Below are 17,511 nucleotides of genomic sequence, written 5' to 3' on the forward strand. Positions count from 1 at the left end.
TCCATCTATCTGTTTATCTCAGCTGCTAATGAAAATCTCACTGTGTGTGGGAATGTGGGGCGGGGGAAGGGTCGCTCTTTCTTTGTCATCGTCTAGGTTCTTATTGCTTTAGCAGCTCTCCTTACTGACAAATAAATCACATTTGAGTTTGGTTTTGGATTTTAAAGAGAGACAGAGAGAAAGGAGAGATGAAGAGAAGGGGGGAGTGCAAAAATAGAGACCGAAAGTTTGAGCTGATGGTCCTTTCTGTAACCCCCCCCCCCCTCCCAAACCCTACCCCCCTACCCATGCAGGGAGGACCCAAGATGTTTGTGGAGTCTGTTGTCCGCTGGGGGTCGTGGAGCGCCCTCCTGCTCTGGGTGGGCGTGGCCACGGGCGGGACCCCGGCCAGCTCCTCCCCCTGGCCCTGCCCCCCGCGCTGCTCCTGCCACCAGGAGCGCCTGGAGGCCAACTGCTCCTCCCAGCACCTCTCGTCCGTCCCCGAGGGCTTCCCCCGCGACACCCGGCTCCTGGACCTGTCCCGGAATCGGCTGAAGACGCTGGCCCGCCGGGGGTTCCTGGGCCTGTCCCAGCTCCGCCAGCTGGACCTGAGCGCCAACGTCCTCTCCATGATCGAGGTGGAGGCCTTCCAGGGGCTGCCGGGCCTCCAGACCCTGCTGCTGGGGGGCAACCGCCTGAAGATCCTCCCCGTGGGGGCGTTCTCCGGCCTGCCGGGCCTCCGCCTGCTGGACCTGTCCCGGAACGAGATCCTGGTCTTCCTGGACCACACCTTCCGGGAGCTGGGGGGGCTGCGGAGGCTGGAGGCCGGGGAGAACGACCTGGTGTTCGTCTCGCCCCGGGCCTTCTCGGGCCTGGCCGGCCTGGCCGAGCTGGAACTGGACCGCTGCAACCTGACCTCCGTCCCCACGGAGGCGCTGTCCCAGCTCCAGGGCCTCTGGCGGCTGCGCTTCCGGAGGCTGAGCCTGGGCGCGCTGCCCAACGACTCCTTCCGCGGGCTGGGCCGCCTGCGGGAGCTCAGCCTCTCCCAGTGCCCGCGGCTGAGCGCCCTGGCGCCCAACAGCCTGCTGGGGCTCAACCTCACCTCGCTGACCGTCGCCCGCTGCAACCTCACCTCCGTCCCCTACGCCGCCGTGCGCCACCTGGTCTACCTGCGCCACCTGGACCTCTCCCACAACCCCATCGCCGTGGTGCGCGCCCACCTGCTGGGCGACCTGCTCCGCCTCCAGGAGCTGCACCTGGTGGGGGCGGGGCTCCTGAGGGTGGAGCCCGGGGCCTTCCGGGGCCTGGCGCGCTTCCGGCTGCTCAACGTGTCGGCCAACCGGCTGAGCACGCTGGAGGAGGCGGCCTTCCACGCGGTGGGCAGCCTGGAGACGCTGCGGCTGGACGGGAACCCGCTGGCCTGCGACTGCCGGCTGCTGTGGGTGGTGCGCCGCCGCCTCCGCCTGGACTTCGACGGGCGCCCGCCCGCCTGCCACACCCCGGTCCGGGCGCAGGGGCGGGGCTTCCGGGGCCTCTCGGAGGCGGAGCTCCCGGGCCTGTTCACCTGCCGGCCGGCCCGGATCCTCAACCGCAAGCCGCAGGAGGCCAGGGTGGAGGAGGGCCACACGGCGCTCTTCTCCTGCCGGGCCGACGGGGACCCCGCGCCGGCCATCTCCTGGCTCACCCCGCAGCTGGCGCCCCTCTCCCCCACGGGGCGCGTCCGCGTGCTGCCCGACGGGAGCCTGGAGGTGCGCTACGCCCAGGTGCAGGACAGCGGCACCTACCTGTGCGTGGCCGCCAACGCCGCCGGCAACCAGAGCTTCTCCGTCGGCCTCCACGTCCGCGGCTTCTCCTCTTCCTCCTCCTCCTCCTCCTTCTCTTCCTCGTCGCGCAACCGCTCCTCGGCCTTCTTCTCCGAGGGCTGGGCCCCGCCTTCGGGGAACCCCGCCCCCGCCAACGGCTCCGCCCAGGGGGCCGGCCCCTTCCCCTTCGACGGCAAGACGCTGGTGATCGCCGTGACGATGGGGTCCCTCTCCTTCCTCAGCTCGGTGGTCATCTGCTTCGTCTTCATGTTCTTCTGGAGCCGAAGCAAGGGGCAGCTCAAGCACACCGCCACCATCGACTTCGTGCCCCGCCCCGCGGGGGGGGCCAGCCGGCAGGGCGGCGACCGCTTCGAGACGGGCAGGTTCACCATGAAGCTCATCTGAGAATGTGATTGGGCAGTGTTGGGGAGGGGGGCGGGGCTGTACCCCCTCATTGGTTACAGTTGCGGCGCAGAACCAAGCAACTGCAGTAGAGCCAGGGGGCGTGGTTGCGAGTGTGGTCGTGGTCGCCAAGCAACGGGGCGGTGTCTCGGCGTGTCGGCAAGGTGATTTAGGAGGACCCGTGAACGCTCCTCAAACGGTTGTGTGGGACACAAACTGAGAAATCCTGTTAACGCCAAGCTGTGTCACCAGAGCAGTTCACTTTTGGAGTTAGAAACTGGACTTTTCAGTTTTTTTTTTTACATGGATATTTCAATGTGGCTATGTGTCCTCTCTAAGTCACGCAGAAGTGTAACACTGGATGTTTTTACACTAGTATATTTACATTTTAGACACATTTACACAGAGCACCTTACACAGATTATTGTTATTTTTTAACACACAATCCATTTATACAGCTATATCATAATGGAACATCATAGTATAAAATGGTCTTTGAGCAGAAGCCAGTCCACACAGTTTTATTCAAAGAAACATTACTATTCTGCAGCTGGAAAAAAACAATAACTCTGCACTTTGAAAAGGATGCTATTGCAAACCCATAGTGTGAGAATTGATCAGGGTGGTTACATAAATAGGTTATCACTCCTACTAGAATAGCCCAGGTTAACGGAAATGACACTATCTGCTACATTACAGACCATGACATAGTTCATTCTCTGTTTTGCTACGGCATTTGTGAAAGAAAATCTATTGCGTTTGGACTTGAAATTAAAAAACGCTTGTATTACACCCTCGTTGTGTTTTTTGCGTGTTTTTTCCGAAAGAGGTGCTAAGGACATACTTCCCGAGACCGACAATTTCGCAAGAGTGCAATGTACTTCTCTGAATATGTACCGGTCTGTATAATTCGAAACACACCTCATGTCGGATGCTCAGGCGTTCGCGGGCACACTTCTGACATTTTTTCGACCAGACGTCTCCCACACACGAGTTAATTCCACCAGTGGAAGGCAAATCTCTCTCTCTCTCTCTTTCCCTCTCTCTCTCTCATAACCCAGAAAAATAATAATCACGTGTATGACCGGGGATTTAAACCCATTTGGATTACCTCCGAGTGTTTCGACCCCCTCCTATATGGGCCTGTCTGGGCCACAGTCTCGCTTCATATCACCCTTTCGCAAAGGGGCCCAGGGCTTATATACGAAAACCTGCTGGCAGAGCCTTTAAATATTTACCGTTCATTTTTTTCATGTCAATTCATATTAGTATTTTGTTGCACGCACTAACAGTGCCACCGTGCGGAAAGGGCAAACCGTTGTTTTGACAGCGCAATTTTTTTTATTATTGTATCCTTGTCAGATCTTACTTGATCTGTGATTACGTTGTTTGTCCTTTTCTCGTCTGTTTTGCTGTTCCCGGTGTGATTTTGAAGATTGCTATTGTCATTGTACATAGCAGATTACGGAAAAAATACGACAGACTGTGGACATGGTGAGTGTGTCTATTATTAGAATCGGATGGAAAGGAGAAGGGAGTTAGCGACAGATTGTAAACACTTAGAGATGCGATGCCAATCACTTGAGTTGACTTTACCTTATAATAATTTAATGCTTTGAGTGTGTATTAAAGCTTGCGCGCGCTCTCTGCCAAATCCTCTTTTGTTAATGGAACTCTGCTCTGTGGGAAATCTTCTCCAACCGCTTTTTTGAATGATGATGTTTCTTACTTATGGAGCTGCCGAAAAGCGCGACCCAGGATGCAAGAGAAATCCCTAATTAAAGCACATTTGGTCTCACATTTTGGTTTGCAAATAAACTTTGATAAACAACAATAATCGTCGTTAGCCTATAACGATGAGACTAGTCAATGCTATCGTTGCTTCGTATTCTAATATTGCCATCATACACCGATCAGCCACAACATTAAAACCACCTGCCAGGTGAAGCGAATAACATTGATTATCTCGTTACAAAGGCACCTGTCAAGGGGTGGGATATATTAAGCAGCAAGTGAACAGTCCGTTCTTGAAGTTGATGTGTTGGAAGCAGGACAAATGGGCAAGCGTAAGGATCTGAGCGACCTTGACAAGGGCCAAATTGTAATGGCTAGACGACTGGGTCAGAGCATCTCCAAAACTGCAGGTCTTGTGGGGTGTCCAAGGAAGGACAACCAGGGAGAACCGGGGACAGGGTCATGGGCGCCCAAGGCTCATTGATGCGCGTGGGGAGCGAAGGCTAGCCCGTCTGGTCCGATCCCACAGAACAGCTACTGTAGCACAAATTGCTGAAAAAGTTAATGCTGGCTATGATAGACAGGTGTCAGAACACACAGTGCATCACAGCTTGCTGCGTATGGGGCTGCGAAGCCGCAAACCGGTCAAAGCTGTTTTGGCGGCACGAGGGGGACCTACACAATATTAGGCCGGTGGTTTTAGTGTTGTGACTGATCGGGGTATATCACACTAAAAGGCTAAATGATAACATATAAAAAGAATTGGGAATTACCCGCCTTTTCTTGTAGTTTCCGTCATAAAAAATGGTTTGAAAACTTCGGCAGACACATGGCCCCATTGCTTATCAAAGACATGAAGACATGCTCACACCGGAAATCAAGGCTAAATGAGCCTTATTGAGCGTTTATTGTTGTTGTTATTATTATTATTATTTTATTATTATTATTATAATAAACATGGATATGAGCCTTGTGTGGCTCCTGATTTAATCTCGTCACTTATTTCCAAAGTAGGCCTACACAATCGAACTTTATATTTTCATGCCGCAACAGTTTTGAAAACAGTCTCTAGTCATTCAAATCACGCGTATGCACGCTTCCGTCTGTCAATATTACTCAGTTCAGCACCACAGACAACTACCGCCCGTGATAAAGCATTATGTAAGACACGGTCATCCCATATAACTCCAAGGGTTCCCAGCCCGGTCACTTGCGTTGCATCAACACAAAGCTTCACGTCAGCTGTTCATTAGCCTATCTCCCACAATGCACCAAAACACTAAAGGTGATCGGCACGCGACCGGAATATCTGCTGTGCTTTCTTTGCATTCAGTTCACGTTTTGCGTTCTTTAATTATATCAGAAAATGAAGTAAGAACGGTGTCTCGTGGCGAAGCCTGTAGAGCACTGTCCACATGCTCATTACGACGTCGGCTGTTCGAGTCCGACCGCGCGACCCTTGTCGCATGTCTCTCCCTCTCTTTCCCCGTCCTTCCTGTTTCTCTACACTGTCCTGTCCAATAAAGTAGAAAAAGCCCATAAATATATTTTTAAAAAGGAAATAAAGTAGGAATAGCAAGGATCAAAATGTATAGTTTGTAAATATACGAGTGTACCAATGTACCAAAAACACTTTTTAGACACATTTTCATAAAATATATGAAAACGTGTCTAAAAAGATCCAAACGTCTCTCACTGGGGTGCCACCGGAGCCCCATAGATAATACATGAAATCCGATCCCCCAGCCAGCAATATATAAAATTAATTTATAGCAAAGCATAATTTGTCTTTTTTGCTTGTAAATGGTAGTGCCTTAAAAATATTTGCTCATTTCCTGATTTCCTCTATTATTGCATATATATGGTTTCAGATCTAGAGACAAAATGTAATATTTTGGTTGATTGAGTAACTAAGAGGGCAATCACTTTTCACAAGGGTTAAATGGGTGTTTGATAACTTTTTTCATTAAATAAATGAAATAATAATTTTAAAGATGTGTTTTGTGTTTACTCAGGTTCCCTTTGTCAAATATTAAATTTTGTATAGAAATCTAAAACCATTCTGTGTAACAAATACGCAATAATAAAGGAAATCAGGAAGGGGGGGAAATTTTTCACCTTTTCATGGCACCGTAGGCCTATTTATTAGTCTCAAAAATTACTTACTGGGAACTAAAAAAATTATATTTACTAAAAAATGAGGACTTTCAGGGTACATTTGGGAAATGTATTCCTTCAAGGACAAACTGCTTACATTTCTGAGAATGAATGCGCCAACACTTTAATGAAAAATTGGCTATAGGCTATAATTGAGACTTATGTTCATGGTATATTCTTTTGACATAAGGTGCAATCTATTGAGAAATTAAAGTGCCTCCCACGATGAAACACGTTTTTATGAATGATCTTGGCTGAATAGGTGTATGGTAGCCTGTTGAGCATATGGGGAACTTGATTTAGGTCCAGAAGGCTGTAGGTTCAAAACCTGGTGGGACCTGGCCATTGTACCCTTGAACAAGGCCTTTAATCTTTATTGTAGTGATTAAAAACCTCCGCCGATATAAACAGATAATGTATATTGCGTTAAAAGCTTTCCGTGAAATGTCTGTCGGCATAGAACGTCAACCGTGCAATCATGTCAGGGTAATTCACTAAACTGAAGTCTGCCCTAGGCCGTGGTCACTCCTTATTTCCAGTTTAGTCTGCGGTACTTTACCAACAAGTGTTTAATTCTGTTGAGCGGCAGGTCAAAGTGGAGATTTAATCTATAATCTCTGAGAATGGCCTCTGATAAACAAAGCAAAACAAAAAAATCCCAAGAGATCAACAAACGCTGCTGCGCGGGCGTGGGTAGGCGAGCGCGCGCGTGTGCACGTGTGCATATCTGTGTACGGTTCTCCTGAAAGAAAAAACAAATCTCCAGCTCTGTTTAAATGTTTGAATGAAGTCAGGGGTCTGCGCACAATCCCCGTTTTTCAACTGAGCTGGGTGAAAGCCAGATGAAAGCCAGTCTATTCCTGCGTCTCAGGATCCCAGATTAGATTGGTTCCCAGACCCGTGGAAGCACATTGCATTTCCTCATTGAATGAATTCCTTCCTGAATATTATATTTTTTCATTTAAAATTTTATTCGGTTTTCGTTCAATAAAACACAAAATGCTATATGAATGCTAGGCTACCAAAAATGCTGTAGGCTACAATTGTATTTATATATATATATATATATATATATATATATATATATATATATTAATCGTGCATACACAAAGAAACCATACAGATTCATTATATGACACCTGTCATTTCTATATTTATGATTATTATCTTTTTTTATAGGCTATTCAAATACTTGAATGTCAGCCTAGTGAAAAGTCAATACATTTTTGAAAAGTGTAGAAATTATCATTAGTTTAATTATTTTATGAATGATTCAAAATAAGCAATGTCACGAAAAATGAGCAGCTCATAAAACCGGCTTCTATCAGCTAGGAACCAAATAAAATGAAGAAGAAGTAGGAACCAAAATATCAGGCTTCTCTATGAACGCCAGTGGGGACCTTCTTTAATCGGCGTCGCACTGTCATGCTTTTTTGGTCCCTCCGTTTTTGTTGAGAGTAACATTTACAGAACACTTACAGCTTTATTAGATCATGGTAACTACGTGTTATTGAAGACAACACGTATTTTCACATTTATTTCACTTTTAAAGGGAAACGGGCGTTTTGCTCTATTGCTTACCGGCTAACCATGTGGTGCCGGAGCCGTTATGTCCTTGAAGGTCTCGCCCGGGAGTTCAGTAGAGTGACGGTTTCTCCTGTTAAAAACTTCTCACAAACTGCGTGCAAGGTAAGCGTTTAAGGGTATCTAGTAATCATTTATCAGGAAATGTGCTACTTAGCTTGTACATTGACAATACATGCAGAATTACTGTACAATTGATACCTGTACCCCTCTACAATACACTTAGCTAGGTTGGCTAGCTACGTAACCAGCTTGTTAGTTTATCCCTGGAAACTAAATTCAGGATCCGTGTCTATCGAGTCATACAGGTGAATCGATATGTTATTTAAATACGTTTAACTCAACGAGATCGACGCCCCTATTTGTTTTAATAAAGATGGCATGAAAGCTCGTTTCAGCAAGGATCTGCCTATATTGACCCGTCCTATTGTTTTATCATACACCTGTAATTGCACAGATTCATGTAGGCTAATGTATCTCATTTGCTAGCGAATGGCTATATCTGGCTACAGATTGCTCCCGTTTTTTTCGTGCTAATTAAGACAATTTGATCGGTAACAATGATTGTTAGTCACACACGCCCAGTTTTTAGTTGAAATTTAGTCTTCTACACAGGATTTCGTCCCTATGTAGCTCACTGTGTACAGGCAGCGTTGGTGACATAATTTTCTCCGCGCAGAACACGGTCGTTGTTGAGCGATGGTGGCAGGTACCGCTCTCGAAGGAAGGACGGCCGCCGCGGCTCCACCCCAGGCGGCATCGGGTCTACAAATTGGTGGAAGACACCAAGCACCTTCCGAAGGAGAAGATGGAGCTCATTCTGACACAGACCGTTCCCAGTGAGTCGGTGAACCAGCGGCAGGATTCGATCACATTCTCTGACCTCTGATTCGACTGGTCTGGCCTTCAGCTTTCTAGAGTTCTACAGCTGGATACTCGGCTGCATTACGGATTAGAGAAACGCTATGCGCTGTGTTATAAACTGAAACTGTGTTGAATTTTACAGCATGATTGCTGTTATTGCTCTGGGGCTGGTAGTGCTGTTGGTTTTCATTATTCCCCTCTAAACATGGACTGAATTAGACCTGGGACACCAGGCCAACCGGTGACATTAATCACTCAATTAATCGGTTATGAAGGAAGACAATCCGTACTACTGGCCTCAAAAGCCAGATTTGAGTATTTGGGTAGTACAGTGTACTACCAATTCTGAAATCTCACACTTCTCTGCTGGTAGTCACATTAATGCAGTGGGGAGAAGGGATGGTGAAACACTGTGTTTAAGATGTGCCCCTCCTTAATTTGTATGGTGTCAGAGTTTGGGGGCCGGGGAGACACGGTCATCGTGAAGAAGTCTGTGGGGCGCAACAAGCTCCTGGCAGAGGGGCTCGCCGTGTACCCCTCCCCCGAAAACAAGCAGATGTTCCTGGCTGAAAAAAAGGTGAGGGCGTGCTCCTTCGTTTATTTGCTTCGTATGGTTTCCTTGCGCATTTAAACTCTCAAAATGGCTGCTGGAAGCGAGTAAATGCATTTATTTAAGCTCTCAAAATGGCCGCCGGAAGAGAGTAAGCGTGCAGTCTCCATGTAAGACGCTGAATGTAAGTGAGATGTTAAGAAATGAAGAATTAAACATGTGCTGCCGTTCTGCCTGAGTATTCATGTGGATGTCGCCGTGTTACGGTCACGCGGTCTCTACTTGTCAGAGGTGGAAAGTCCGGGGGTCAGAAAGTCCTGCCGTGTGTTTCTTCTACCCCCAAACTCAGCCATTTGATTTCACTAACCAGTTCTACCTCCTGACTGAAGAAGTGTGCTCATTAGCAAATCCAGGTGGTTGGAACAAAATACCGGGGAGGACTTTTACTTTCTGAACCTGGACTTTTCGCCTCTGCTTTGTTTTCCCTGAGCGTCCTGGCGGGACGCCAGCGCGACCGCGGCATGCAGGCGCAGTATTCCGCTGAGGTCCGGTGCTCAGGTGTTTCGGTTCTTGTTGGTTCCCTTACAGCAGCTGCAGGAGGGGAAGCTGGAGGGGAGGACCCAGACTCGCACAGGAGAGCTGGTGAGAGCAGGGGCAGCCCAGGGGTGTGTTATACACCAGATCAGTCAGTGCAGGAAACCCCATGCACACACGTACACACACCCATGCGCACATGCATACATGCATGCAGGCACACACACACACATATATATATGCATACTTGTACGCACACGCACATGAATACATACACACACGCACATGAGCACACGCATACATGCACGCACTCACACACATGTAGACACACTCACACATACACACACAAAAGCACATGCAAACATACTCGCGCCTACACTTTAACTCACCAGCGCCCAGCCGCTTTGTGCCACTCAATGGTCTTTTAGGGAAACGCATCTGAGTTTTTGTGCTGAACATTTTCTGAGGTTGTGAGACGTGCTGCAAGTTGTCTCTTGGTTTCCATGGTCCTTTTATTGTATGAGCTTTCTCATGGGCCCCTCCTTAAGACTGTTTGTGTCTGTTTCTTCAGACAGTGAAGTTCCTGAAAGGCTGTCGCCTGGAAGTGGGTATGAGGAACAACGTGCGGTACGAGCTGACTAAAGAAATCGTCTGCCGCCATTTCCTCCGGAGGGTGAGTTGTTGGCGGTAAATGCTGTATAATAACAGAGCTATGGGGTCTTTCTCAGGTAAAGGTTAAGGGCTTTACACATCATTCACTAAATCAGATTATAGATTTTTTTTATTTTTGGCCCTTTTCTATGTCCAGGTGATGGTTGCTATGGCAGCACAATAGCACTGGCCTGGGTAACATTGCGATTGTGACATCACAAACACTTTTTTTTTTTGCCCAATAGCTAGGAGTGTTTGTCTCGCCCCATGCCCTGACACTTCCAGAAGAGCCAATCACGCGATGGGGAGAGTACTGGTGTGAAGTTACGGTAGGTCTGCAAAACTGACCGTGGCTGGAAACGTTTTGAACGTTTTTTGTTCAGTTTAGCAATTCCATTCGAAATTTGAATTTAAACAAACTACAGTCATCACTGAAACAGTATGCTAACAGATCTTACTGTTGAATCAAATGCCTTTCTTGAGTTTATATAACAGCTGCAGAGGGAAGCTAACCTCATTGGTTGAACCACACAGTGACTGGAGTCCCATTGGACGAGCCACAGAGGGGCTCTTGTCTCATTGGCCGGTTGCATTTCGCAGGTGAACGGGCTGGACACAGTGCGCGTCCCCATGTCCGTGGTGAATTATGAGAAACCCAGGACGAAACGTCGCAAGAAATGGCAGAAGGGGGAGGAGCCCACACTGCAGGGAGCAGAGCTGATGCCGCAGGGGGAGGAGCCGGCACCGCAGGGGGAGGAGTCAACGCCACAGGGAGCGGAGCTGATGCCGCAGGGGGAGGAGCCGGCACCGCAGGGGGAGGAGTCAACGCCGCAGGGAGCGGAGCTGATGCCGCAGGGGGAGGAGCTGGCGCCGCAGGGGGAGGAGTCAACGCCGCAGGGAGCGGAGCTGATGCGGCAGGGGGTGGAGCTGGCACCGCAGGGGGAGGAGCCAGTGCCGCAGGAGGTGGAGCCGGCACCGCAGGGGGAGGAGCCAGTGTCGCAGGGAGTGGAGCCGGCACCACAGGGGGAGGAGCCAGTGCCGCAGGGAGTGGAGCCGGCACCACAGGGGGAAACCAAAAGGCCTGGCTCAGACGAGCCAGCCAAGAACGACCCGTAACACAGCCCAATGTCCGTTTCAGGACCGCTGACACCAGCGAGTGGGGGGGGGGGGGGAGAGGTGCATCGTTAAAATCTCTTATTTAAAGCATTGTCTAATATGCCAGAGACATTTCCCCAGTGGTGACTGAAGAAAACACGTCCAAAGCACTCTCAGTCTAGACTTGCACCTAACTACTCCCCCACCCAACTCTTTGTGATGTCACCAACTCTTTGTGATTTCACTGACTCGCATTACATCATCCCCATGGGGGGCGTGGCTGTGGCTCTATGCCGTTATTGGTTGAAAAGCGTTTCTGTGTAATCCTGGCTTGTTTCTTCTCTTTGTTATGCAAATGTGTCAAATCAGGTTGGTGGGGTCATTTCCATTCTGTGGGAATCCACTGAAATTCAGTTAATGAACTGAGAATTGCATGTGTCCGGGTTCCGGGTGGACATTTCAGTTCATGAACTGAATTTCAGTTGATTTTCTGAATAGGCTGGTTTAAAATGGGATCAACCCCAAGCCTGGTATGTCATGGAGTTTGACCAGAGCACCTGCTTGTGGAAGCATAATCATCATCCTCATCGCTAGTATCATCACCGTCATCATCAAGGGTCCTGTGTTAACTATTGGGTGTGAAATGGTGTCCCTCTTCTTATCTTGTTCTTGTTTGGGTGGGAGGGGGGGAAGGACAAAACAAAAATCTGAGCCTACGGTCATAAAGCATCCCGGCGTACAAGCGCTGATCTAGGATCAGTTGTGGCTTTTGGCTGTTTATGGTTATGATTGGGATATGGACAGGGGAAAACCTGATCTCAGATCAGCTCTCATATGCTGAGATACTGTACAGATACAGAACCCTGGAAGCTTTTGCCCTCGTGATGGGTATAAAGAGTGAGACTGATGTTAAAAGAGACTTCACAAACCCTAAAAGTTTAAGCTGCCAGCAGCCGTGACGCACCCTTTTGGGCCGAGCACATTTCACTTTGGAGAGCAAGCCCTCGGATTGGCTCGTCGCCGGGGCTGTGATTGACAGCCCGGTTCACAAGGTGTCACTCATAAGCAGCGATGCGTACCCGCGGCCGCCATTTTGTAAAGTAATAAAAACGACGTGTGAATCCGCGCGTCGTGAGAGATTAGTCATCCAACGGGCTCTCGACACGACCAGGTGGCTCGCCAAGTCTTTGAAGTGTGTCTGCAGAAGTCCAGGCTAAAGGAAACATGTTTTGAATATTAATGAGATGGCGACGGTTGCATTTTGTAGGAGTGCAAAGAAAAAATACAGTATCACAAAATCCAGCATCTTGCAGTCTTTGTTGGCGGGGGGGGTGGGGGGTTGGAGGGGAGGGGGTGGCGGTTGTAGTATGTAAATCATTTCCCTAAGTCAATGGACCGAAACAAATCATTGGTCCTAACCATGTGTACAGGAATAACATTTGGTTGTTCCTTTTCATGACTCATGTAAATGGCAACAAGACCAGGTCAAAACCTAGTATATGGCTGGACCTCTCCGGCTGACCAATGGTGTAACTTCATATAACTCGGCCGACCAATGGTGTAACTTCATCACTCACTCACTCAGTCAGTCACAGACATTCGCGTTTGTAGGGCTGGCCCTGCTGTTGCGGTCCGGCCAAAAATGGACCGAACCGCAAGGTGGGTCATTATTCGGAGTGGGGCGCACGTAAATGGGGGGTCGTTGTGACCCTTTTAATTTAAACCGGGGAACTCGGAATGCGAATGCCATTCTATGAATAGATGTTCTCTCTCTCTTTTTTTTTTTTTTTTTTCTTTTTCTTTCCCCCCTGTGGAACTCAGGACGTGTAAGAACGCAGTGATGTGCTTCAGCTCCTGCTCTTATGGTTAAGTGCAGAGTGCATTGCGTTTGCACTGAAGGGCATTTACAGCATGGGTACAATCCTTTATGATGCACTAGAGAGGACATTTACAAGGCAAAATGAGGTGTGCGCATCGCGGTCGGTTCACTGCCTCAGATTTTCTGTGGCTGAACTTTCAGCCTGCTTCGTGTCTCGCAAAACTCAATTAAACTTCGCTTCGCTCTGTGGAACACTGTGTCAAGAAAAAATGTGCATTCACCAAAACTTTCTTGCAGGAAAATATAAAAACGCTGTGTTTGATTTTTAGTTTAATAAATGGATGATCTTAATATCATTTTTATATTAAGAAACTTCAGTTCAGCGGTCTCGTTCATCTGTAAAATCTGCATTTGTTAGCTGCACAAAAAAAGACACTGGACGTGTATGCTGCCAGCAAGCAGCCAATCAGAAATACTCTTCGGTTCATTAGATACCTGACCTTACAGCTTCATTGATGAAGTCCCATAACTGTTCCATTGCAAACAAATGCATGAGGTCTGGGTCATTAATCGTTTCATTTCTCTAAGTTTCACGGCTAGTGTTTATAAAGCCAGTTCTTTTTCTTTTTTTCGTTTCCATCCATCCATTATGTAAACCGCTGATCTTGGTCAGGATCTCTGGGGGGCGCTGGAGTCTATCCCATCGTGCATTTGGCGAGAGGCAGGGATATACCCTGGATAAGTCGCCAGTCCATCGCTGGGCACACACACCATTCACTCACACACTCATACCTAGGGGCAATTTTGACTCTCCAATTAGCCTAACCTGCATGTTTTTGGACTGTGGGAGGAAACCCACGCAGACACGGAGAGAACATGCAAGCTTCACACAGAGCTGCTTATTGCATGTAGGCGTGTCTCAGCGTGGAGGGGTGTGACTTCAGTGCAGTTGTCTGGAAATGATCCTGCTGTTTTTTTCTAATGGGGAAAAAAATAATAAACCCCACGACAGGCATTGCTAGAGCTGCATTCAGCTTCTTTATCTGGAACATTCTCTATTTTTCAGAAGGCATGACACTCTGTACATGATACATTATTACGGAAGAAAACTACACATCACAGAAGCACTGAGAATGATTTAAAAAAACAGGCACAGGGCAACAGCAGCTTAGAGCAGAGAGGCCTGGAACCAAAGACTGCTAAAATAAATGCACAGAAGAGTGAAAGTGCTGTTCCTAATCATACAGGGATCCTCAAATCTGGCTCTCGAGGCCAGTGGTGCGGCTGGCTTTCAGTCCTCTCCTCCAATCAGGGAGTGATTTAAACCTGACGCACCTGGTGAGGGTGACCTCTGGCCAATCAGGCAGAAGAGAAACCCAGCTGTACTGCTGACCCTGGGGGCCATATTTGAGTACCCTACTTCAGTATTACTCATACTTGGATAACAGTGGCGCCTCACAATGGTCTCCACAGGTGGAATTACGTTATGTCATAATTTCATAATTATATAATTCGGTGTATTTTCAGGGACTTTTTCTACTTCTATTTTATTCGCTCTTCTATTTTTTTTTTTTGGAAAATATCATTATCATTGAGAAAATACAGAATGCCATAATTGGGAATCTTGATTTCTGCTGATGTTTGAAAATTATTCTCTTAAAATTTTCTGGATGTAATACAAAAGAAAAATATTTTGGAAATTGTAGTAGATATTGTTATCCATTAATTTGAAAACATTGATTCACTTTTAAGTGTGTTGAGATACTTCTAGCTATCAGAGATGACCAGGCTGAAGTTGTGAACATAATGCCAAAGGTAAAGGTAATCTTTTCTGAGATCTCATTCTTATCCTGATTCTTTCCTACAAATCTCATATCTTGAAATGATTTTTTAAAAATATGGTTGCAATTGGTGGTTCAATTCTAGTGATGATTTCAGATTTAAAAAAAGGATGTGGATGTTCCAGCAAAAACTCTTCTTCATCCGTTAATTTTCAAGATGGCCGACCCCGTTGCCAGGGTGAGCATTGCCAGGCACAGATGGGGGTGTGATGGGACCCTGTCCTGGCTGGGTGTTGGGTTCGGAGGGCTTGGGGAGGAACAGATCCGTGTCTGTGAGGAACGGCCAGTCAGATAGAGAGAGGTCATCGAGGGGGTCCTGGCCCAAGTCCAAATTCTGCCCGAGAGAGAGAGGAGGGATTGGCAGCTGCTGTCCCATCAGGACGTCCTCAAAGAAGGAGTATTCCAGGTCAGAGGTCACACGGATACCGTCCCGTGTGCCGGGGGACCGTCGCTCTGTCCCGATTGGTCCAGGAACCGGGATAGGCTGTGTTGTGGGCGGGGACGTACGGACAGCCTCGGGCTCCCGAATCTGCGATTGGTGGAGCTCTCCGTCAATCAGCGCCTCGACCATGGCGGCCATCCAATCCAGCTCCGCGCTGTTGTCGTGTTCTTCGTCGTCCTCCTCCTCCTCGTTCTGAAGAGGGGCAGGACCCTCGCTCCTGCTTCTCTCCTGTCCTCCTCTGCCGCCGCTCTCTCTCTCCGCACCGCTGCGCTCCTCCTTGGCGCCTTTTGCCTCGGTCGTGGGAGTCGCCACGGCGACGTTCCCGCCGTCGGGCCCCGCCCTTTTCTCCTCGCTCCGCCCCATCACCTCCATGAGCGTGCGGAACTTGACGGAGTAGCTGTCAGGGTGCCTGGGGCTCTGCTGGGGACCTCCGTGGGCCCCCTGGTCTCGCTGGCCCCCCGGGCTCGACCCGCCCGCCCCCGCGCCCTCGTCGCTCCCGCCCATCGCCTCCATCAGCCGGCGGTACTTCTCCGAAAAGCAGTCGGGACGGCGGGACAGCGGCCTCTTTGGGTTTGGCGCCCTCCTCTCCGGGCGGGGTTTGCCGGCGGCCACCGACCGCGTGACGGGCCCCAGGTGGGGTCGCTGGGGGCCCCCGTCCGGAGGCACTTGGAGGATGGGTGCACTTGGCCTTTTTAGGTTTCGGGTGTCCTATGGGGTGGGGGCGGTGGGGCCATCGTTAAATGAAAAACATTGGTGGACATTACTTGCATCTGTATTTCAGGGCTTTATAGGAGATAATTGAGATAGCAAGCAACTCTGGGCCGAAGTCACCACTGCCGGGCCGGATTCTATCTGGGTAACCCTGGCAACTATCTTACTGTCTGGCTTACTATCTGGATATCCCTGCTCATTTTCAACATATCCTATGAAAATACCAAAACCAAAAATGTTTCTGTCCAATGATTCAGTGCTTTGTTCTTTTTTTTTTTTCTTCTTCCCCAGTTAGCGTTCAACCAGGAAAACCATTCATTTCAGCGATGCGCTGCAGTCCTGGAATACCGCTCAGAAAGGCTTATTGTCATTTTCAGACAATGCAACCTCTTCTCATGAAAAACATGGCCCGTGAAGTTTTTGCCAAATTTACTTAAAAATGGAGAAAAGTGTTCATTTCGATGGGGACGATTTGGTTTCCATGCTGCGGTGAACTACTCTCCACATATCAAAAATGCAATGGTTGTCTCTTTATTAAGTTGTTTCAGTAAAAAGTCCAAAGGACAGGTTCTTTGTAATGGTAAATTATGCTAAACGAAGCAGCGGTATGCTTCTAGACTTGTTTTAAAATGACTTTTTTTGGACAACAATGGAGATCTGACTTGGGGCATATAGGTGTTGGCTGGATGGAAAATAATTGTTCATAGGATAAATTCACTGAGAGTTGGACAGAAACATTATCGGTGTTGGTCTTTTCATAGGATATGTTGACAATACTGAAAAGAATGTAAATTACCGGTGTTATCCTTTAACAAGTGAAGTATCAGTACACAAGTTGTAAGAACAGATTGAAATTAGTATAGAATGGCATAGAAAATAGACCCTTTTATTCATCGGGTTGCACCTTACCATTTTCTGGATGTAACAGGCGACAGTCTTCGGTGTTATTCTCAAGAGGTCATTTGAAGTGCATACCAAACTTCAGATAAGCAGACTGTCTGAACCAGACAAGGTGAGTTCTTATTAAAGAGAACAGTGACAGTACCCGTCTCCTGTGATGTCACAATACAACAATCCAACAAGACACTTTTTTTTTCCGCTATTGACGTTTCCATGGCAACATAATGAATTTGATGTCTATGGGCAACAGGATGGATAATCCTGCTTCGGAAAACTGCCAAGCAAATAGTTTGAGTACTGCCTGTACAATATATAATAAGCTTCCTCAAGGGTGCAATGTAGGTAAAGGTCAACACTGAATAAGCAAGTTTCATGACCCTCATTTCATTAATAGGTCCTCAAATACACTTGATCCTCTGCACCAGTGGTAATCAACCCTGTTCCTG

At 48.2% G+C, this 17,511-nt stretch overlaps 2 protein-coding genes across 2 annotated transcripts in view; both read left to right on the forward strand.

Annotated features, from left to right (window-relative positions):
* LOC118233227 (leucine-rich repeat and immunoglobulin-like domain-containing nogo receptor-interacting protein 1) overlaps positions 1–2,585 on the forward strand; it is a 22,993-nt gene extending 20,408 nt beyond the window's left edge. Inside the window, exon 3 of the mRNA XM_035428695.1 lies at positions 294–2,585. Within this exon, the coding sequence (XP_035284586.1) occupies positions 306–2,186 (1,881 nt within the window). The 5' untranslated portion in view covers positions 294–305 and the 3' untranslated portion in view covers positions 2,187–2,585. The remainder of the gene's footprint in view (positions 1–293) is intronic.
* Positions 2,586–7,448: 4,863 nt separating this feature from the next.
* mrpl9 (mitochondrial ribosomal protein L9) lies at positions 7,449–12,662 on the forward strand. The gene is made up of 7 exons (XM_035427963.1): positions 7,449–7,763; positions 8,338–8,497; positions 8,975–9,099; positions 9,661–9,714; positions 10,178–10,279; positions 10,503–10,586; positions 10,858–12,662. The coding sequence occupies exons 1-7, from the start codon at positions 7,665–7,667 to the stop codon at positions 11,371–11,373; spliced, it is 1,140 nt and encodes a 379-aa protein (XP_035283854.1). The 5' UTR covers positions 7,449–7,664; the 3' UTR covers positions 11,374–12,662.
* Positions 12,663–17,511: the final 4,849 nt, after the last annotated feature.

This window comes from Anguilla anguilla, chromosome 8 (genome assembly GCF_013347855.1).
Source record: "Anguilla anguilla isolate fAngAng1 chromosome 8, fAngAng1.pri, whole genome shotgun sequence".
Classification (NCBI taxonomy): domain Eukaryota; kingdom Metazoa; phylum Chordata; class Actinopteri; order Anguilliformes; family Anguillidae; genus Anguilla; species Anguilla anguilla.